Genomic DNA, 19,981 nt, shown 5'->3' on the forward strand with positions numbered 1-19,981 from the left:
TGCCAGGCCTTAGGTGAAAGAAGGGAGGGAAGGAGTTATATTCAGATACCCCTTTGCTACACTGATTCTAGGTCTTGGGAATTTAGTGAATGTAAACCATAGCATCTCCTTTTCCTGTCGTTTTGTTCCCTGGATAGAATTGGAGAGGGAATGTGGTTGGGATTGTTAGAATTGTGTGTGCATGTGTGTGTGTTTGTGTGTGTGTCTATCTCATAATCTTCTTTTTCCTAGAACAGTGATTCTTAACCTTGGCTGCCTACTGGAATCACCGGAGCTCTACAAAATACTGATGACTCTAGAGATTCTGATTTAATAAGTCTGGAGTATGACTTGGTCATCAGGATTATTGAACGCTCCCATGGTGATTAAAAGTCCAGCCAAAGTTGAGAAACACTGACCTAAGAGCAATTTTTCATTTTTTGCCTGTAAGTATTAAAGACAGGAAGAATGATGTTTTTTCTTGGTTCTTTAAGTGATTCTGAACTTGTACTTCACCCAAGGCATCTCTGGTTTATTGGACATATGATAAGGAATGAGAAAATAGTTCCAAGTCTGTATTTTATTGTAGGTTTGTGTTAGAATTGATGTTCAGCTGCCCCTTTGAATGAGGGAAATAAATAAAATTTACATAACAACAGTGGTTTTACAAGGAGGTAGGAAGACAATCTCTGTGTGTACTCCAGCATCCGCTTTGGATTATGAGTTTCCTGTATGTACTTCAAGATGATTTTTGTTCTCTCAATAGATATCTGTGGCCATTTTAGTAGAATAGTTACCAATAACCAGGTGATCACAAACTTTGTCAGGCATCTCTGTTTTCTTACATGCTCTACTCTTTCCTCCCATAATGATACCTTAACTTGAAGCTATGGGAAAGTAACCAAGAAAATTTACTTTGAAAGTTATGTTTTTATGTGTAGGTACAAAGGAGAAAAAAATCTCATGAGCTGATGAATGAGTGCTTTAATATTACCTTTCTCCTCTTCACTGGAGATAAGAATAGGAGTATAAAGCACCATCAACTTTTTCTTAGTTCTCAATCAAGAACAAGGCTTGGGGAAAATAAGTTGAAAACAAGCAATTTTAGAAAAGGAAAGTGCTTATTATGTTTTTTTTTTCTTTAATCTCACCGAATAAAAGATGTACAGTGTTGGGCAGCATTTGGAATTTTCAAGGACATGCATTATTAACATCTTTTTCTGCCATTTTTCTTATAATAGCTATATACTTGAAGCAAGAAATTAAGAGTCATTGTTTTTATAGGTTATTTGTCATATAGATTATAACTGAACTCTGGCTCTTTTGTAATACATTTTGTTGAAGTTTGGTGGACATTTATGGCAGATGACTAATACCTTAAAAACCTGCTGTTATGGTGATTCAAAGCAAAGGGGAAAGAAGTCTGGGAAAATTATAATGACTTGGTTTCTCTGGGAAACAGACCTGAGACTCAAAGGTTTTTGGGAGAGTGCTCTCTAGAAAAACATCTATTGAGGGATGAAGGAGGCAGGATTGCACAGAGGGAGGGGTTGAAATGCAATTCAGTTATAACAGAGGCCTCAGCCAGTCCCATGAGGAGCACTGAAGTTGTGATGGTCTTTCAGCCAGTCCTGAGTTGAGGCAAGCGGGCTGGACCTTTACACTACGCCTCTACCTGCCATTGGATGTGATAGTGAAGCAACAGTCAATGCCAAGTCCTGGACAGCAACCCAGCTGGGATCTGTCAGGAGCCTCCATTCTGAAGGATGGAGGGGATCTGGGTGGCACACCGCAGCATTTAGATCATAAGTGAAACATAAAATGGAGAATATGTGGGAGAAAGGAGAGGAGACAAGATCCATGCTACGTATTATCTTCTTTTTACTGTTACATTTAATTCTCCAGAATTCTTCTCCTGCTGTTGACTTCAGGACTATGAACCAAGCACATTATACCAGTTTAATAAATGATGAAACCATAGCGGTTTGGAGACAAAAACTCTCAGAACACAGTAATGCAAATACAATCAAGTATGTGGCTGCTTGTCTTCATTTTGTTTTCCACAAAGTATGTTATAACTTTTTAGCTTAGTGTGATTTTCCCTACTTGCATATTGATACTGTGAATGTAAATGGGGTTTTACATTATAGGGAATCATGGTTTTTTTTTTTGGTTACTATTTCAGGGTTGATCTCCTTAGCCCCAAATAGCATGATGGATGGATCCCCAATTCTCACACACAGTATATGCCTCAACCTGCCTTGTTTATTGTAAGATCTTAAAAATCCTGACTGATGAAGGTCTGAGTTGGTGATTCTGCTAAGAGAGCTTAGCGTTATGGTTGTGTAACTCCCATGGGTTTTAGCGTATGCATGTTCCAAAACATCCCAAATCTGAGATAGCTGTTATCTTACCTAATCTTAATAATTTCTAGCATTTTCCTATTCAAAATGATTGAGATGGTAATTCAGAGTCATAGAAAAAAAAAACCAACAGTAAGTAGGATTGAGACCTTTTATCAAATTTAAAGGACAATTTTCGTTTGCACATTTTTACACATTTTCATTGGCTTTCCTCAGCCTCTCCACTTTTTCTGCAAAGTCTGATTCTTGGGAAGAATAAATCAAGCTCTGTGCACTAAGTTGTGGTTATTCCCAGAAACGTACATAATGGTTCCTGCATTATGACATAGATTGTAGTGGGCCAAATGACCAGGACTCTAAACTTTGAGGCACTTGAGCTAGTAACTTTTTGAGTGAGAGAGCATTAGGAACGCCCTAGAGCAGCTCTGTGGCAGTCTTCAGAATCCCTCTAACCTTAGGATGGCTCTGCCAAGGAGCTCAGGCTAGAAGGGTAGCAGGGGAGAGGAGATGAGGGCTAGCTGGGGTCCAGCAAGGGAAACGGTGACACTTTACCATTAGTTCTCTGTTTTCTTATTTATAAAATGAATGGATAGAAGAAATGATCTTTAAAGATCTTTCCTGACCTAAATTCTGTGATTAACAGAAACTACTGTAATCCCCTCCCCAGCCGTATATTTGTGTTATTCTTTCCCTTTTCCTTACACTGAATGGAAAGGCCCAGGGTTCCTGATGTCCAGTTTCATTTTGGGTCCTCAGAATTAGCTGTTTCCCCAGAGCCTGTGTAATAGAAGGTAATGGGAATAAGCACTTGTTTCACTATTTTTTAATTTCCGTCTCAGATATGCAGCAAAATAGAAGTAATTTTTCAGTTATTAATTTGCAAAGATAATTTCTGTGTTCAGGAAGTAACAGCTTGGCTTCTCTTTTTTGGTTTTATTCTATGTTTCTCTTTGGAGTTTAGGGCACTTCTTAGATGGTTGGTGGTAGAAAAATGTTCAAGAACATTATTGGGACAAGAGGTTTTCTTTCAGGAGCTTTGATACTCTTTTTTTTTCCTAACATGGAAAACTTAAGTTCTTCTTCATTTTGAGATGTGACATCCTGTTTTTCTAAAGCAAATGTACATTTTCCAAAGCTTCAGCTGACAAAGAGCTGCTATTAATGAAATCCTTGAGTAGATGATTACTTTATTGTTGATGCTTAAATAACCATTTATTTGTAATTATTAAAGGCTTCCCCTTCCCTTCTTTTCTTTGAGCAGTGGTGTTGTTCAGATATTATCTTCTGCGGCCTGTTGGAATGGAAGTTTTCTTGAAAAAAAGTAAGTGACTTAGAGCCTTAAAAAACCCTCATGTGTACCTGTAGTCTCAGCTATTTGGAAGGCTAACACAGGAGGATTGCTTGACATAGGAATTTGGGGCTTTAGGATGCTATGATCATGCCTGTGAATAGCCACTGAATTCCAGCCTGGACAACATAGTGAGGCCCCATCTTTTTAAAAAAAGTTTCTTAAAACCCCACATGTGATGCAAATACTTACTCAGCAAAGGCTATGAGAGACTTTTCTTCTCTTTGATGGTGGTTGGCCTTAATTTAATGGGTAAACTGATGCTTTGCACAAAAATTGGAATGCCTAATAATGGTAATGAGAGGACTTCAGGAAGAGCAATGCTGATTCATACCTGGATGGCAGAAAAGCAGATTGCCGAGAGAGACTGTATCTCAGAAATAATTGGTAGAATCATCAGTAAGATTTTCACAGTATTCTAAGATGTGTCATAATTTTAAATTCTTAATTCCTCAGATAATTTTCTTGATTTCTTTGGTTTGCTTTGCCACAGTTTTTAAATTTTTATCATTTTTTATTTTTTTCTCTCAAAAGGAGTGAATTTCAGGGAGTAATTCTAAGGAGGCTTCAGGGGCTCCTTGGATTTAGGTCCAGCCTAGCTCACCAGAGAATTATATTTGAGGTTGAACTCCCCAGTAGTAAACAGAATGTTTATTTGCTTAGCCTTATCCCTTCTGCAAATATCTCCCTCAGGAACCTGATGCAGCAAAAGGGTCTTGTCATGGGTTTGGATCTTTGGTAATCCCAAGTCCTAATTATTTCTCAGTCCTTTCTGCCAGTGACCAGGCTAATGAGATCTCAAGATGAATTAGACTTCATTTCTGTGTGTGAATCCCACCCCTACCCCTCGATCCCTGTGTTAGTCAAGGTTCTTCAGAGAAACGGAACAAATAGGAGAGAGATAAATAGATAGATGGATGTATCTAGAAAGAGGGAGAGGAAGAGAGGAGATTTACTGCGGGAATTGGTTCACCTGATTATGGAGGTTGAGAGATCCTGCCATAGGCATCTGTAATCTGGAGAACCAGGCGAGCCAGCATCATAGCTTAGTATAAGTCCAAAGGCCTGGGAACCAGGGAAGCTGATGGTGTAACTCTCAGTCTGAGGCTGAAGGCCTGAGAAATGGGTGGAGGCTGCTGGTGTAAGTATTGGAGTGCAAAGACCACAGAACCTGGAGTTCTGATGTACAAGGGCAGGAGAAGAAGGATGTCTTAGTTCCAGAAGAGAGAGAGACAGAATTTGTCTTTGCTCTGCCTTTTTGTTCTGGGCTTTCAGCTGACTGGGTGGTGCTTACCCACACTGGATCAGGATGGATTTTCTTTACTTAGTCACTAATTCAAATGCCAGTCTGTTACAGAAAACTGACCCAGACATACCCAGAAATAATACTTTACCAGCTATCTGGGTATTCCTTAATCTAGTCATGTTGACTCCTAAATTCAACCATCACCACCCTCTCCCCACAAATGAGTCCCTAGCTGGGTTCCAGGAGGTCACTTCAGAAACTCTCTTTGGTTACATTTAGAGATTATAAAGTCATTTACTTTTATAATTAAGGCAGCTGGGATGAGCTCACCCAATTCATTTCATATTTAGTAATTAGTTTTTTCCTCTAGGGAAAGATATTCTGTATTATACTGATGTTGGCCTTCCAGAACAGGGGTTCTCAACCAGGGTGATTTTGCTCCCCAAAGGACATTTGGCAATTTCTGGTGACATTTTTGGTTGGTACAATGGGGAGGGACTTGCTATTGGCATCCAGTGGGTACAACCCAGGGATGCTGCTTAACATCCTTCATTCCCACCTGCCCAGCAAAGAATCCTCTGGCCCCAAAAGTCAATAGTGCCAAGGTTGAGAAACCCTGTTCTAGATGGATAGCTTTCATGACATTTGGGAAGGGCTCTTGGCCAGATTTGTTAGGTTGTTCATCCTTAGTATCACAGATTTCGTATAGAGTTGTGGGGAAAGCCTTTTATATTTTTTCAAACTGACATCTGTATATTTCAGAAAGTCTACTCCTGTAGCGTACATAGGATGCATCACAGGAAACCAATCAAAATGAAGACCAGATTTACAAAGCAATAAATACGTATAGATAAAACATTTTGTTTTTGTTTTCTCAACAGCATAGCAAAAAGTACCTGTAAGCATATGGAAAATTACATATGGGAAACCAGAATTCATTTCTATATTTTGGGCAGATTTATTTTAAAAACAATAACAACAACAACGAAAGACCTAAAAAACAAAGTACAAGCAATTTATCTTCATTTGAGCATAGGGGTTCCAATACATATAATTATGATTTTTTAAAATGTTAGAAACTCTTTTATGTTTTCAAAAATTAAAACATTGCTGTCAGAGTGTATTAAAATCATCTGAATGTGTCCATTACTCAAAAACAGAAGCCTGCTTTGCAAATAGATAGCTCTTGTATATTAACAGATGGGGTAGGTTCAAGAGCGGGATATATGAGATATTCTCTAAGTCTCAAAAATGCTAAGATTTTATTTAAGGTTAAAAAAATGATTTAGTTGCTAGAAAGTTAAAAATAGTAGCAATGAAATTAGTCCTTGGGTGAATGTAATTTTATCCTTTGTGTTAATGATGAGAGACATTAACTTTGCATTCACTATGGATCATTTTTATTTTAAATACTTTGGTAAGAAAGGCTTTCAACAAGGAAGTTCTACTGTCATTTGTTGATGAGTGGACCAATTTGCACAGGGGATGTTATTTGCACCAAGCCACAGCATCTACATCTACATCTAGTTCAATGAGCCACAAATACAGAAAAAACCCAAAAAACACAAGACGAAATCAGGGAAATAATTATTTGTTTATAAACTTCAAGATAGCCTTAACTTGTTATGACAGTCCTTGTACTTTGACTTGAAGGAAAACAGATTTAAAAATTTGAAAATTCTTGTAAAAGGAATTCCAGTGTGGTTTATTCTTTGTGAAAGAATAATATTCTGTATTTTGGGTTTATTATTTTGAGATTTTATGCAAAGTGTAGTATTTTTGTGGATCTTATCTGCCAGATCAAATTTAAATCTGATTGGTAAGAACACAGTATTTTGTTTACTTGTTTATAATTCCTATCAGAGTGTTTGCTTTTTCTTTTATTACATACTTTTTTGATGTTGTTTGTTTAGAATTGATGAACATTTTAAAACGAGTCCCAAAATCCCTGGGATTGACCTGAACTCAACTAGAGTGTTATTTGAGAAGTTAATGAACTCTCAGCACTCCATGATTCTAGAACAGGTATGTTTCTTATATTTGTAAAGTGCATTCTTAAAAATGCATTTTTGTATTGATGAATTCAATTTCAAGAGAAAAAGAGTAAGATGAAAAAGTGAAAGTCTCCAAATCTTAATTTTGTAAAGTATTTACTTTGGGAATTAGACCTACCTTTTGCTTTCTTTTGGCTTAAACCTTTCCAAGGCAATGCCCCTCTAGAATATACAGTTTGCACTGGCAGGGATCCTTGGCTTTTCTTTTCATGGATGTGTACTGAGGGCCTAGACCGGTGTCGGGCTCATAGTAGGTTCTCAGTGCATAGTGAGTGAATGAGAGTTGAGTCTATCAAATAGCTTATGAACTTAGAGAAAGTTAACTAGATCTCAAGTATGTTTGAATTTCTCATTACTGTTTTCCCTCATACAGATTTTGAACAGTTTTGAAAGTTGTCTGATTCCCCAGTTGTCAAGCTCACCACCAGATGTTGAAGCCATGAGAATCTATTTAATACTACCTGAGTTTCCCCTACTCCAGGATTCCAAGTATTATATAACATTGACTATTCCCTTGGCTATGGCCATTCTTCGGCTGGATACAAACCCCAGCAAAGTACTAGGTGAATTTGCTAACCTCGATATCAGTGGTTTTGTGGTCATTTGTTTTGTTGGTATGACTCCTGGCTCTCAGTGGATTGAGATCCAAGAATCTATTTGTTGCCATTTAATATCCTTAATACTTAAAACCTTTTTTTCTTTGCTGTTAATTTTTAGCTAACCCTATTTTCAAGTTGAAAATAAAACCATTATTTAGATTATTTGAAATAACTCATGCCAGAATAATCTTGATTTTATAGTATTCACAAACCTAATTTATTTAACTTGAAACTATTTTTTCTACCACATTTGCTTATAGTAAATAGGACCTCAGTATTTACTGTACATTGGTCTTTCTCATATGTCTAATTTAGGGGATGGGAGTGAAGTGAACAGTTTTGGTGATACAGAGGTCTCCAAAAAAGAAGAGGAAGAAAATGACCTAGTGTGGACTTACCAAATGTTTGTTTTGTTTTTCTTTTTTAGGACAGTTGAGTCCACACTGATTTTTGCAGGCTCCGGACACTTTGCTGAGATAAAAACCTTCCGTTCCTCAGTGATTTGGAGAGTGTCTTTCATGGGAGTAGCACCTGAAATGTTTTTATTAATCAAGTGCAGGAAGTCTATCACCTGGCTTTTTACTTTTTCCCCCCCCCTGGTAAATTTTGTTAGGTGTCATTGCAGCTCAGTAATTTCTGTGTTCCAGATGAACTGGGACGTTACTTGAGTGTGGTCTCGCCATGAATAAAGAGATTGTGTTCCTGAAGGTGGAATACTGGCTTTTCTATATTGCTTCCACCTTTGTGGAAGAGATAAAAACAGAAATAATAATGAAAGCACTAGTAAAATGTTAGTACTTAATTTTTTTTAAGATCAAAAGCATTTTGGAGCACATTTTCTCAGGTGTTCTAGTTGATGTGAAACAGAGAGGTGGCAATCTCAGAAGAAATCTTACCCGACTTTCAAGTTTTAGAGTTTTTTCATTTTTATTTTTCCAGGCTGGACAATACAAAGATAACATAATTGTTCAATTTTACACTTAATTTATTGTTGACTTCTAACTATTGATATTTAAAAGAATATCCCAAAGTACAGAGTATGCTACAGGTAGTCACCACACAACTTCAGCAGTTGTCAGTATTTTGCCCATTTTATTTCATCTGTCCCTCGCCCTCGCCACCTTTTTATTTTTTGTTGGAGTATTTTAAAGGAAATCTCAGACATACTATTTCATTCTTTAAGTATTTCAGTATGGCTGAGTTTATTTCCAATGAAGTATAAGCCAGTGATATAATCTTCTTGTCTGGTTATGAGAAAGCATTTTTTGGTGAGAAATAAAAATGGTAGTTTTTCAACTAATGATACCTCTTAAGGGGAAGGGAATGGTTGCCATATTGGTGCTGCTTCTAGGGTGTGTGGTGTGTCATCCTTTGCATTTCTGCTTCAGGATTTAGTGGAGCAGTCTGGCTAAAAGCGCTAGGACATAAGAATGCTTTTTGGATTAATACATTGGGCATCACTCCTGCCCAAAATATGTGTATCTTGTCCACATGTAGTCTGGAATTGGACTTTTAAGTTAACCTTCAGATTGAGTCTTCGCAAAAAATCAGACCAGGCTTTACAAAAAAAGCTCCAGGGATTCTTGTACAGCTGTTGTTCTCCCCAAAAAGGTTTTAATGGATTCTTTTTTAAAGTCAGTTTTGGGAAAATGTATTTTAGACTAATGTTTATCTTCTAGACAAAGCAATTTTTAACTGGCAGGCAGAAGATATAAATACTTGCCCAAGATTACATGTTGAAATATGTCTTTTCTTTCTTTCTAAAGATAACTGGTGGTCTCAGGTATGCCCGAAATATTTCATGAAGCTGGTAAACCTCTATAAAGGTGCAGTCCTTTATCTACTGAGGGGAAGAAAGACATTCTTAATTCCCGTACTGTTTAACAATTATATTACAGCAGCTCTCAAACTCTTGGAGAAGTTATATAAGGTGAGCATAGGAGGTGCTAGTGGGGAGGGGGTGATTAGATGGTAGGGTAAAATGTCCTAGTGAGATGCTGTCTAAGAAGCCATGTTTCAGTTGTCTGTATTTTGTTCTTCATTAGGTAAATCTTAAAGTGAAGCATGTGGAATATGATACATTTTACATTCCTGAGATTTCCAATCTTGTGGACATTCAGGAAGACTACCTCATGTGGTTCTTGCATCAAGCAGGGATGGTAAGAATTCATAAAGCATATTTTAAAGCTTTAGTCTTTTTATAACAAAAGCACATGTGAGCTGTATAATATGTCTTTGACTTTGATGTCAATGTCTCACCTATTCTTCATCCAGCTGGCCTTTTGCATTCTAGAAACTTGGAAGTGCCTTAAGTAATCATCAATGTTATAAGGAGTCATAAATGAGTAGTCACCCAGAATGTTACACATTTTATCTGTTGCCCCCTTTAAAAAAATCAGAGTATCTAAAGTAGTCAAATTCACAGAAACAGAAAGTAGAATGGTGATTGCTAGGGGCTGGAGGCAGGGGAAAATGGAGAGTTGCTATTTAATGAGTATAGTTTCAGTTTTGCAAGATAAGAAAGTTTGGAAATCCAATTGTACACCAGTGTGAATATACTTAACCCTGCTGAACTGTACACTTAAAAATGCTTAAGATGGTACATGTTATGTTAGGTTTTTTTAAACCATAATTTCAAAAAAAAAAAAACAAGACACATACAAATACGAATTTTTAGGTTTCCTCGAAACTTGGAAGACCTGACAACACGACCTGTCTTCCCATAGGACACCAAGTGGCTGGAGTTCAAGAGTGACTCTTTAGATGAGGCTTATGTATATGCCACAATTCCCACTGCAGCTTAATTTATCCTTGACATTGAGGAAGGATCATTTGCTAATTATCATCTTCTGACAGCCTACTCCAGTCGTCATATGTCAGCTACCTGGACCCCGTAGGCCTCTTCTGATTGAGAATTATGTGTGTGAAAGTGTCACACATCCCTGACCAAGTGCTGTCTCACCGTATTTTAGATATGCCATTCAGGGGCCTGCGGATTCCTGCCTACCACCTCTGGCATGGCAGGAACTGCTCCTTTTGATAGCACACCGGCTTGGGATATATGCAAGGCTCTTAAGGATCTCCCATCTGTGGAGTATGTGCAAATTTGAGTTAGGTCAGAAAACAGAATGATAATTTGGTTATTGTATTTTGTGAAGCCATGTGCAGCAGATTTGAGGTGAGTCCTTGCCAGTGTAGCAGGTTCATCACCAATATTAGGGCAATATTTTTCCTGTGGGGTTTTTGGAAGTCAGCAGTTGTCTCCAAAAGCAAGGCATTTAAATAGGCTGATCTAACTGAACAAGCGGGATTGTTTTCTTTGTCAAATAATATATGGTGAATGCTAGACACAATGTTGTATTTTTTTCTCTAGAGACTTAAAAAATGCATACAATGTTTTATTTTTAAATAAGATTTTATGATTACCCTGAGAAAACAAAACTTTTTTTTGAGACAAGGTCTGGCTCTATCACCCAGGCTGGAGTGCAGTGTCACCATCTTGGCTCACTGCAACCTCTGCTTCCCAGGCTCAAGCCATTCTCCCACCTCAGCCTCCCGAGTAGCTGGGACTACAGGTGCGTGCCATCATGCCTGGCTAATTTGTGTATTTTTTGTAGAGATGGGGTTTTGTAATGTTTCCCAAACTGGCCTTGAACTCATGAGCTCAAGTGATTCACCAGCCTCGGCCTCCCAAAGTGCTGGGATTACAGGGGTAAGCCACTGTGCCTGGCCAGGATAGTACTTTTTAATATAAATGAGTTAGAGTGTTCTAAATGGGTTGACTTGGGAAATTTAACATGGAGGCTAGTAATGAACTCTGTTTTCACTTTCAAATTTAGGAATTATTAAAAAATAAGCCCTTCTCTTTTATCAATTTATGAATAATTATTCACTGAATAATAACATTATGAGTGGAAAAATAAGCCTGATGAATTATTTAGGCCAACTGCTTTGTTTCTAGATGAGGAAATGGAAGTTAAACAATTTCTCCACTAATTTCATTAGCAATAAAAGTCAATTCTTCTGATTTCTAATCTACCCTTTCTGTGACTTGATGCTGAATAAAATAAGTCTAACAAATTGTAATTCTTTTTTACTCTGAAAAAGAAGTTGCTCATGTTAAAATCTAGATTATTATGACAGTAGTCTCTGAGTAGAGATATTTAAGTAACTTTTACAATATTTTAAACTTCCTTTCTCAACATTTGATAAACAAATATCAGATCTTGAATAACAGATGCTCATCTCTTCAATAACTATTATAGTTGTTAAAGAAATATGGAAAAATTACATGAAATTAGTGTGTGACCTTTTGTGATTTTTGTGGAATTTTTTTTGTTGTATGAGGTACAATGCTATTAGAAATTGAATTTTAAATTTCTTGATATTTTGGAGTTTAAAATACTAAAGCTATTTCATATGTTATTTTTGTTTATTTTAACTACTTTTAAATAATAAATGGATTTTTTTGATGTGTGTTGGCATTTTTAGCTTGTTACTAGCTGAGGCTGTGTAGTATATTGTTGAGCACATGCTCCAGTCAAAAAGACCTGGGTTCAGTTCCCCACTCTGGTCTAATGGCCGTGGCCTTAGACAAGTTACCTAATTTCTATAGGCCCAGCATCCTCTTTTGTGAATAAGAATTATAACAGATTGTGGAAATTAAATGGGAGAAAGCATGGAAAGACCTTGCTTAGCCGAGTACTTAGTATATAATAAGCCCTCAATAACTATTTTTCACTAAGCAGTTCTTGAGCACCTAATGTGTGCCGTGTCTGCCTGCTAGTCACGGAGTGGAAACATGTATGGATATGGTGTCTGCCTTTGCAGAGTGTTTATCCCAGAAGCAGCAGTGAAAAATTCCAAAGGGATCTAACACATGTGTGCAGAAGGAACATTCTAAAGTGGCTGATTTTTACTCCTTTTAAAGAAGAGGTGGTAGTGATTCCTTTACTTCAATCAGTAACTTGCCATTATCTGCACTTAAAAACCAAACAGCACAGAGTGTGGGAGTGGTGGGCTCCTCTAGAGGGCAGCACAAGTGGGGAAAGTCAGTGCCACAATGTAAATCCTTCAAAAATAAAAGCTAGATAAAGCTGGACATCTTGCTGTATGTGTTAAAGGAGACGCAGCCAGGCAGTGTTTTGTCCCCAGTTGTGAGTATTGTGCACGTGTGAGACAAGACAGGTCCTAAGGCAGAGGAGGCTGTATTTCTTCTCCAGTATTGCAAGTGTGCGTGTAGTGCCTCCTGCCCCACTTGCAGCCACATTTAGCAAATGTTGACTTCGTATTTAAAAAAAATGATATTCCCAATTTTTCTGTTCTATCCCATTTACTTATTCATTGCTTCTATTTCATATACTTTAAAAATGAGCTTAGGTCACAGCGCAGCCCCGTTTCAGGCAGGGAGACTTGAAATATGGTCCACTAGTACTTTACTAGTTTTAAGTCTGTGATACTCATTTTTGAGGAATGCATAGTCCAAGACAAGTAGCCTCTCAGGAGATAATCATATATCTTATCAGTTCATATGCATCCTTCTAGGTTATGAATAGCAATAGTAGCACAAAATCATGCAGACTTCTTTTGTATAATATGGAAATATCAGTGTGAGTAGAATTTCTAAAATATTCAGTATTCACAGAATAAAAGTTAACACAATTAAATTATTATATGTCAAATACAAAAACTTACAGACTTATGAAAAGTCTGTGGGTGTGTAAGCAGACCTTTGTTACAGATTCGCGGCTTCTTTTGACTGAATACCGCTCCATCCTTTGCCTTCCTTAGAGCTGGCACTTCTGTTTTGTAAGGCTTCCATATCTTCCTGCCTGCCTTGCTGGCTCACCTGAGACTTCTCTAGACCACCAGCTCTGGGCAGTGTCTCTCTGGCTTTGGCTGTGGCTCCTAACTGAGGCAGTTTTGGATTTCTTCCCAGCCATCCCACTCAACAGAGAGAATGGTGACCCTGCCCTCAATTTAACTCCTCCCCTTCTGCAGTAGAGAGATCAGCCCGATTCCAGAACTGGGTTCCTTCACCTCTGGGGTGTGGGAAGGGGTCAGGTGAGGGATGCTGAGAGGGACTACGAGCTGCAGAAGGTGGGTATTTAAGGGGTGCAGGGAGGCTCGAGGTGGGGGTTATAGGAAGAGGGTGGGGGGAGAGAGTCAGAACAGGAGTGGGACTGGAAAGAGCCAAGGAATATAGACAAAACTGCTGATTGATGTCTGAAATAACTGCATTACACCAACTAAAATGTCAGTATGTACTTAAAAATACTAAGTAGGCTCGGACTCTGTAATGCCAGAACTGTTTTTATTATCACTTCTTCCACAGTCACTTTTATATTTGAAATATCTAAAACTTTATCTTGCTTTATAGACCAACACACATTCGAGATCTTTCTTTTCCCTTGAGAATAGGCAGATAATGCTTTGCATAAACTAATCTCTTCTGAGAAACAGATTAGGCAATTCTGAATATTGGCACCAGTTTTAAGCCTACTTTCTTTCCCAGGATGCTTATATCTTTTGTAGGTACCTAGACTAGAAGATGACTTAGCTTTGTATAGTGCTGTTTTATGGTGTGATTTTGTTTTTTTGTTTTTAGTCATCTAGATTTCTAACTTCAAAGTAATTGGATATGAGAGTGAGTAAGATTGGTCTGGATTATATATGCAGGATTTCATACCTGATCTCACTGGACTGGAATTGTTTCTTCAATTAGTGCTTTTCTGTCTAGAGAAATGTGCCAAGATCCCTGGAGGAACCTAGGTATAAAGGGTTAACAGGGTAGATTTTAATTAAAATTGCTTTTAAATGATTTTATTTAAATATCCATAAGGACAAAAGAAGGCACATGCTGCTTATTCATATAGTACTGATATAGTACAATTATAAAACCAAACCAAATTTATAAATTAAATACAAACAAAACTCTAACAGCAATAAAATGCAGATTAGCCTCATTGATTTTATGTGATGATCAAACATGCCTTATTGAACCCAAATCCCAGTTGCATTGTGGATGTGGCCTGCCTGCTGTCAGGCCCTGGTGCTTGAGTTCCACCGCCCATCTGGCTGGGATGATTCACTTCTGTTTTCTCCTTCAACTGCTGTTAAACCATGTTTATGCAGCAAGCCAGGACCGCATTGGCCTTTTCTTAGGTGCAGATGGAGCATCCACATGCCAAGACTGCTTCTCTCTTTTCTCACTACACCTGGACAATTAAATAATAACATGATGCCAATGCAGTTATTCAAACAAATGTAACTTGATGTGTTTTACTAATTTTGTTTAGGATATCATTAAGAAATACATAGAGCACTCCCAGATCTCTGAGAATACACCCATGGTTTTCTCTTTGAGAATTCTTGCTACAGATCAACATGACCTATATTGTTGATTTTTTTTGTTTCTATTAAGTTAATATTAAGTTAATGTTTGTTACGTAACTTAACAAAAAGTGAAACTATAACATTATCTCCTAGACGTCCTTCATTGTGGTTGTGGGTTTTTACCATTACTCCCCTCCAAAGTTTATTCACAGGTGCATTCACATATTGATGGAATGTGTTCTGTAGGCCAAGTACTAGACTAAGTGCTGAGTCAGCGACAGCTTACTAGATAAAGTCCTTTTTAGAAGCACCTGAAATTCTTTTCAAATACTTGGTTTCTCCTAAGAGTAGCAGCCTGTGTGTGTGTGTGTGTGTGTGTGTGTGTGTGTGTAGGAAGATGCAACATCATTTAACAAAATCTAATTTGTATTGTCCACTTTACCCAACAAAAATTAACCTGTGAAGTCAAGGTTGTAAAGCTCCTGTTTTGGAATTAGATTTCTTATAAAAGAGAATTCTATTAATGCTGTGAATTGTGGAGAGTTAGTGACATGCCCTTTAATGGGCATAAGAATATTTTTTAATTGCTTTTGCTCTTTTTCTCATTCTGTGGCCATCAAAACATCTTTTCCCTCAAAATTTAGCCTTTCAAATGGTGTTAGTTCTATGGCCAGTAGTCAGATTGATTCTGTGTTTTGTTATTTATATTTTACTTTTGGAGGGATTAAAATTCAGGTTTTACAATTTAAGTAAGAGACTTTTTATTTTTCTTTACACAGAAGGCTAGACCATCAATAATACAGGTAAATGATCCTTTTTAAATTTGCTTTTATATTTTTCCAGCCATACTTTCTGTGGAATAGTGTAATACTGTCATTAATGTGCTTTATTCTAGGATACTGTAACACTTTGTTCCTACCCTTTCATCTTTGATGCCCAAGCCAAGACCAAAATGTTACAGACAGATGCTGAACTACAGATGCAGGTATCATATTTTAGAAATTATTTCCTCTTTTTACTGTGTTTCTCCCATTCTAGACATTCAGTTGTAGTTTTTTCTAGTAGGAGAAAACATATTTGGTTGAAATTCTGTTATAATTCTTAAAACTGTTTGAAACTTTTCAGTAATTTTGTGTTGAATATAACACACATAGGTGAATACACATTTATGTAGTAGAGATTGGCAAAAGGACAGCTTAGTAAATGTTTTAAGCTTTGGGGACCATATGGTCTCTGTTACAACTATTCAACCCTGTTTTAGCACAAAAGCATTGATAGACAATATATAAATGAATGAGCATGGCTATATTCCAACAAAACTTTATGTATGTTGAAATTTGCATATTATATAATTTTTACATGTGGCGAAAGATTATTCTTCATTTGATTTTTTTCACCCATTAAAAAAATGTGGAAACCATGCCGGGCGCAGTGGCTCATGCCTATAATCCTAACACTTTGGGAGGCCGAGGCGGGCTTATCAGAGGTTGGGAAGACCAGCCTGGCCAACGTGGTAAAACCCTGTCTCTAAATACAAAACTTAGTTGGGCTTGGTGGCGCCCACCTGTAATCTCAGCTACTCGGGAGGCTGAGACAGGAGAATCACTTGAACCTGGGATGTGGAGGTTTCAGTGAGCCGAGATTGCGCCAACACACTCCAGCCTGAGCGACAGAGCAAGACTCTTCTCAAAAGAAAAAAAAAGTAGAAGCCATTATTAGCTCAAGAGCTATGAAAAAACAGGCAGCAGGCTGGATTTGATGTGTGGGGCCTCAGTTTGCTGACTCCTGACATAGAGAATTAAATGGAACTTGGGAATTCTTTGTTGAATAAAAACTTGTTATAGAGATTTATTTAATAATCTATTTTAAATACACATTTTTATTATAAAGTATAATTGATTTTGACAAGCCACAAAAACATTTGTGAATTAGCAGCTCAGGTCCTCCAATTCCTACCGTTGGTAGATATAGATACATAACTTCATTTATCTTTCCCTCTCCATCTCTCTGTCTGCTTGTCTGTCTCTTTCCAGCTCTGACTGCATCTATCTATGTATATGTTTGTTTTCGTATTGCTGTATCTGTGATATTGACAGTTCAGAGGTTTTCAAGAGAAATGAACATTTTTCAAAGAATAACTCTTTTTGACAAGCGGTTATTAGCTTTCTTTTCCTGCCATTTTGAAAGTTGTGGTTTTTACCTACTTTCTACCATGTTTCTTCAAGCATGATACTATTTTAGTATTAATCAGCTAGTTTAAGTCACTTTCCTGGACCTGGTTATAGATCATATGACCCATAAACTGTTTTAGTTAATTTCTGTGAGTCCAGATTAGAAAGACTTATGTGCTGTATAAACATAAGTAACTTAGAAAATCTGTGGAAGTTAAGAGGTAAAAAAATGAACAAAATGGAGATGCAGTCAGTGCCCTCAAGTCCAGAAGCACAGCTGACTGCTCTCCCAACTCACACGTGTGCTCTGAGTAATTGTGTTTTTGACTGTGCCATTCCAGGTGGCAGTCAATGGAGCCAACCTGCAGAATGTCTTCATGCTTCTCACCCTGGAGCCTCTGCTGGCCAGAAGCCCCTTCCTGGTCCTTCACGTTCGCAGGAACAACCTTGTTGGAGATGCCCTAAGAGAGCTGAGCATTCATTCTGATATTGATTTGAAAAAGCCTCTCAAAGTGAGTTCCTTCAGGGTATTCCTCTAAATACCTTTGCAATTTTTCTTTGAACAGTGTTGATTAAGCAGCAGTGATCTTATTAAAATTGTGGGGTGCAGCCATTCTTTCATTCATTTTGCAAGAATTTAATCACCTCCTTTTGTCAAATCACCAAACAGAACACCTCAGTGTAACATTGGATGAAAATACCAGTGGATTATTTGAAAGATTAGAGTGCTTTCTTTGTCTTCTTCTGCTGTCTTTGGTGTACCAGTTCTAGCTCTATCAAAAACAAGCAAACAACAACAAAAACGAAAGCTTTGACTAATTCCCACTATTAAGCTGTCATTTAGGAAGATTGTGGATATCAAAGATTTAAGAGAAAGAAGGTAAAATAGGAAAATGGAAAGGTAGTAAAATCATCTAGGAAGCTATTGGCCTATTATGAGAGGCACACCTAGTACCTGCAAATTATTAAATGAAAAAAAATTTCTCTCTCCATAGATCATGCATATTTCCAGGGCTTGGCATAATGCTTGGTACACAGTAGGTATTCCAGAAATACTTAGTGAATTATTTGAGATTGTTTAAAGTCATTCATCTTTTCCCTCAGACAACTTCCATATCCCTATTGCTAATCTTGTTATAGGTTTCACTTTCAGAAATGTAATAGGCATGAAATGAACTGATCATCTCCATAATATTGTTATCCTTTCCAAAATTCCTAATAAGTAGCATCAGTCACATCAATCTGCCTGGTTGTTCTCCCCAGAACTTCTGGGTTATATTTTTGATACAGCTTTTCTTTTTGCCCGTTTTCAATAGGTAATTCAGGTGAGGCAGTTCTTGCTTTGTAGCAGTATTCTTCTGGCATCTGTGTAATCCAGGTCCTAGTCTCTGTCCCACTTTTCCTCTTGTCCTGCTCTAGGCAGTCTTGAAGACAGCCATAAGTGTAAGCTTTGTTGAATGCTCGGGCAGTTCTGTGCCTGCCCGAGTCATTATCTATGAAATGGGGATGATAATAGTACCCTATGCGTAAGGCTGTTCTGAGGATTAGGTTTATAGAGTTTAAGAGCTGGCATGTAGTAAACTCCATGCCATTTGTTGATTTGCTGTAGTTGTTAGTTAATAACCATTATGTATCCAGCATGCCCACTTCCACTCCCTCACAGAGCCCATGTCTGTGTCTGATTAGAATACCCTCTTCTCTTCTACATGTAGCAGTTACTTCAAGAACCCTATTGAGAGTGATTTCTCCCAGAAAATGTTCTTTTATTCAAGTTAAATGAAAAATCATTTTTTTCTATGTGCCAGAATATTTACCTCTCATTATATATTTGACTCTTTAAAAATAAAAAGTATTCTCTGCTTCTTTTATGTTTGTCTTTCCGCCCTTAAGTAGATGGTAGACTTTTTTTTTTTTTTTTTTTTTTTTTTTTTGTCGGAGTTTCACTCTTTGTTGCCCAGGCTGGAGTGCAGTGGTGCGATCTCGGCTCATTGCAACCTCTGCCTCCCAGATTCAAGCGACACTCCTGTCTCATCCTCCCGACTAGTGGATTACAGGTGCCCGCCACCACGCCAGGCTCATTTTTGTATTTTTAGTAGAGACAGGGTTTCACCATGTTTGCCAGGCTGGTCTTGAACTCCTGACCTCAGGTGATCTGCCTGCCTTGGCCTCCCAAAGTGCTAGGATTACAGGTGTGAGCCACCGCGCCCAGCCAATAGGTGGTAGACTTTCTAAGGACACATGGTAAATTTCTGACTTCCTTTGTATCCCTGGAAGCACCTAGTAAAAATTGTATGTATCTGTAAGTACCTTGTTAAAACTTTACCAGCAATAATCAACAGACACACCTTGCAGTTTTCATTGCATCAGTGTATATTCTTTGTTATGCTTTCCTTCCTTTGTCCTGAGTTTAGAAAATTGTCTGCTAAAAAGAGATAAAATTTGTCATAGATTTCCCTGAAGCATTAATTCTATTCTATTATTTTAAGGTAATCTTTGATGGTGAAGAAGCAGTGGATGCTGGTGGTGTTACAAAGGAATTTTTTCTTTTGCTGTTAAAAGAACTTTTGAATCCCATCTATGGAATGTTTACCTACTATCAAGATTCAAATCTCTTGTGGTTTTCAGATACGGTAAGTAAGTGGTGTCACAGTTAAACAGATGGATTAAATTAAACTTTCCTTTTCTTTTTGTTGTCAGACCAATCCCCTAACTTCTAACTTTGCAAAGGGGAACATAACAAGGATAATAATTCAAAATGTTTATAAGTAATTAAAATGTTTATCCGGTCTTCATTTATACTTGTTGCCAAGACCTCATAGTGCATTTTGTGAGCCATCAGTCCCATTTCCATTTCTAGTAGGTAAGATCCAAGTCTTGTTATCTGAG

The 19,981-nt window shown here is 37.5% G+C and overlaps 1 protein-coding gene across 2 annotated transcripts in view; it reads left to right on the plus strand.

Annotated features, from left to right (window-relative positions):
• The window catches only part of HERC3 (HECT and RLD domain containing E3 ubiquitin protein ligase 3), a 138,157-nt gene that overhangs the window by 70,906 nt on the left and 47,270 nt on the right, over window positions 1–19,981 (plus strand). For both annotated transcript variants that reach the window (XR_004031735.1, XM_030819118.1), the window contains exons 11-20: window positions 1,885–2,009; window positions 3,604–3,663; window positions 6,850–6,961; window positions 7,364–7,553; window positions 9,356–9,519; window positions 9,635–9,748; window positions 15,704–15,727; window positions 15,820–15,909; window positions 17,437–17,607; window positions 19,582–19,725. Coding sequence is in view for 1 of the 2 variants with exons in the window: in XM_030819118.1 (XP_030674978.1) it covers window positions 1,885–2,009; window positions 3,604–3,663; window positions 6,850–6,961; window positions 7,364–7,553; window positions 9,356–9,519; window positions 9,635–9,748; window positions 15,704–15,727; window positions 15,820–15,909; window positions 17,437–17,607; window positions 19,582–19,725 (1,194 nt within the window). In the remaining variant the exon portion in view is untranslated. The remainder of the gene's footprint in view (window positions 1–1,884; window positions 2,010–3,603; window positions 3,664–6,849; window positions 6,962–7,363; window positions 7,554–9,355; window positions 9,520–9,634; window positions 9,749–15,703; window positions 15,728–15,819; window positions 15,910–17,436; window positions 17,608–19,581; window positions 19,726–19,981) is intronic.

Source organism: Nomascus leucogenys, chromosome 9 (assembly GCF_006542625.1).
Source record: "Nomascus leucogenys isolate Asia chromosome 9, Asia_NLE_v1, whole genome shotgun sequence".
Taxonomy (NCBI): Eukaryota; Metazoa; Chordata; class Mammalia; order Primates; family Hylobatidae; genus Nomascus; species Nomascus leucogenys.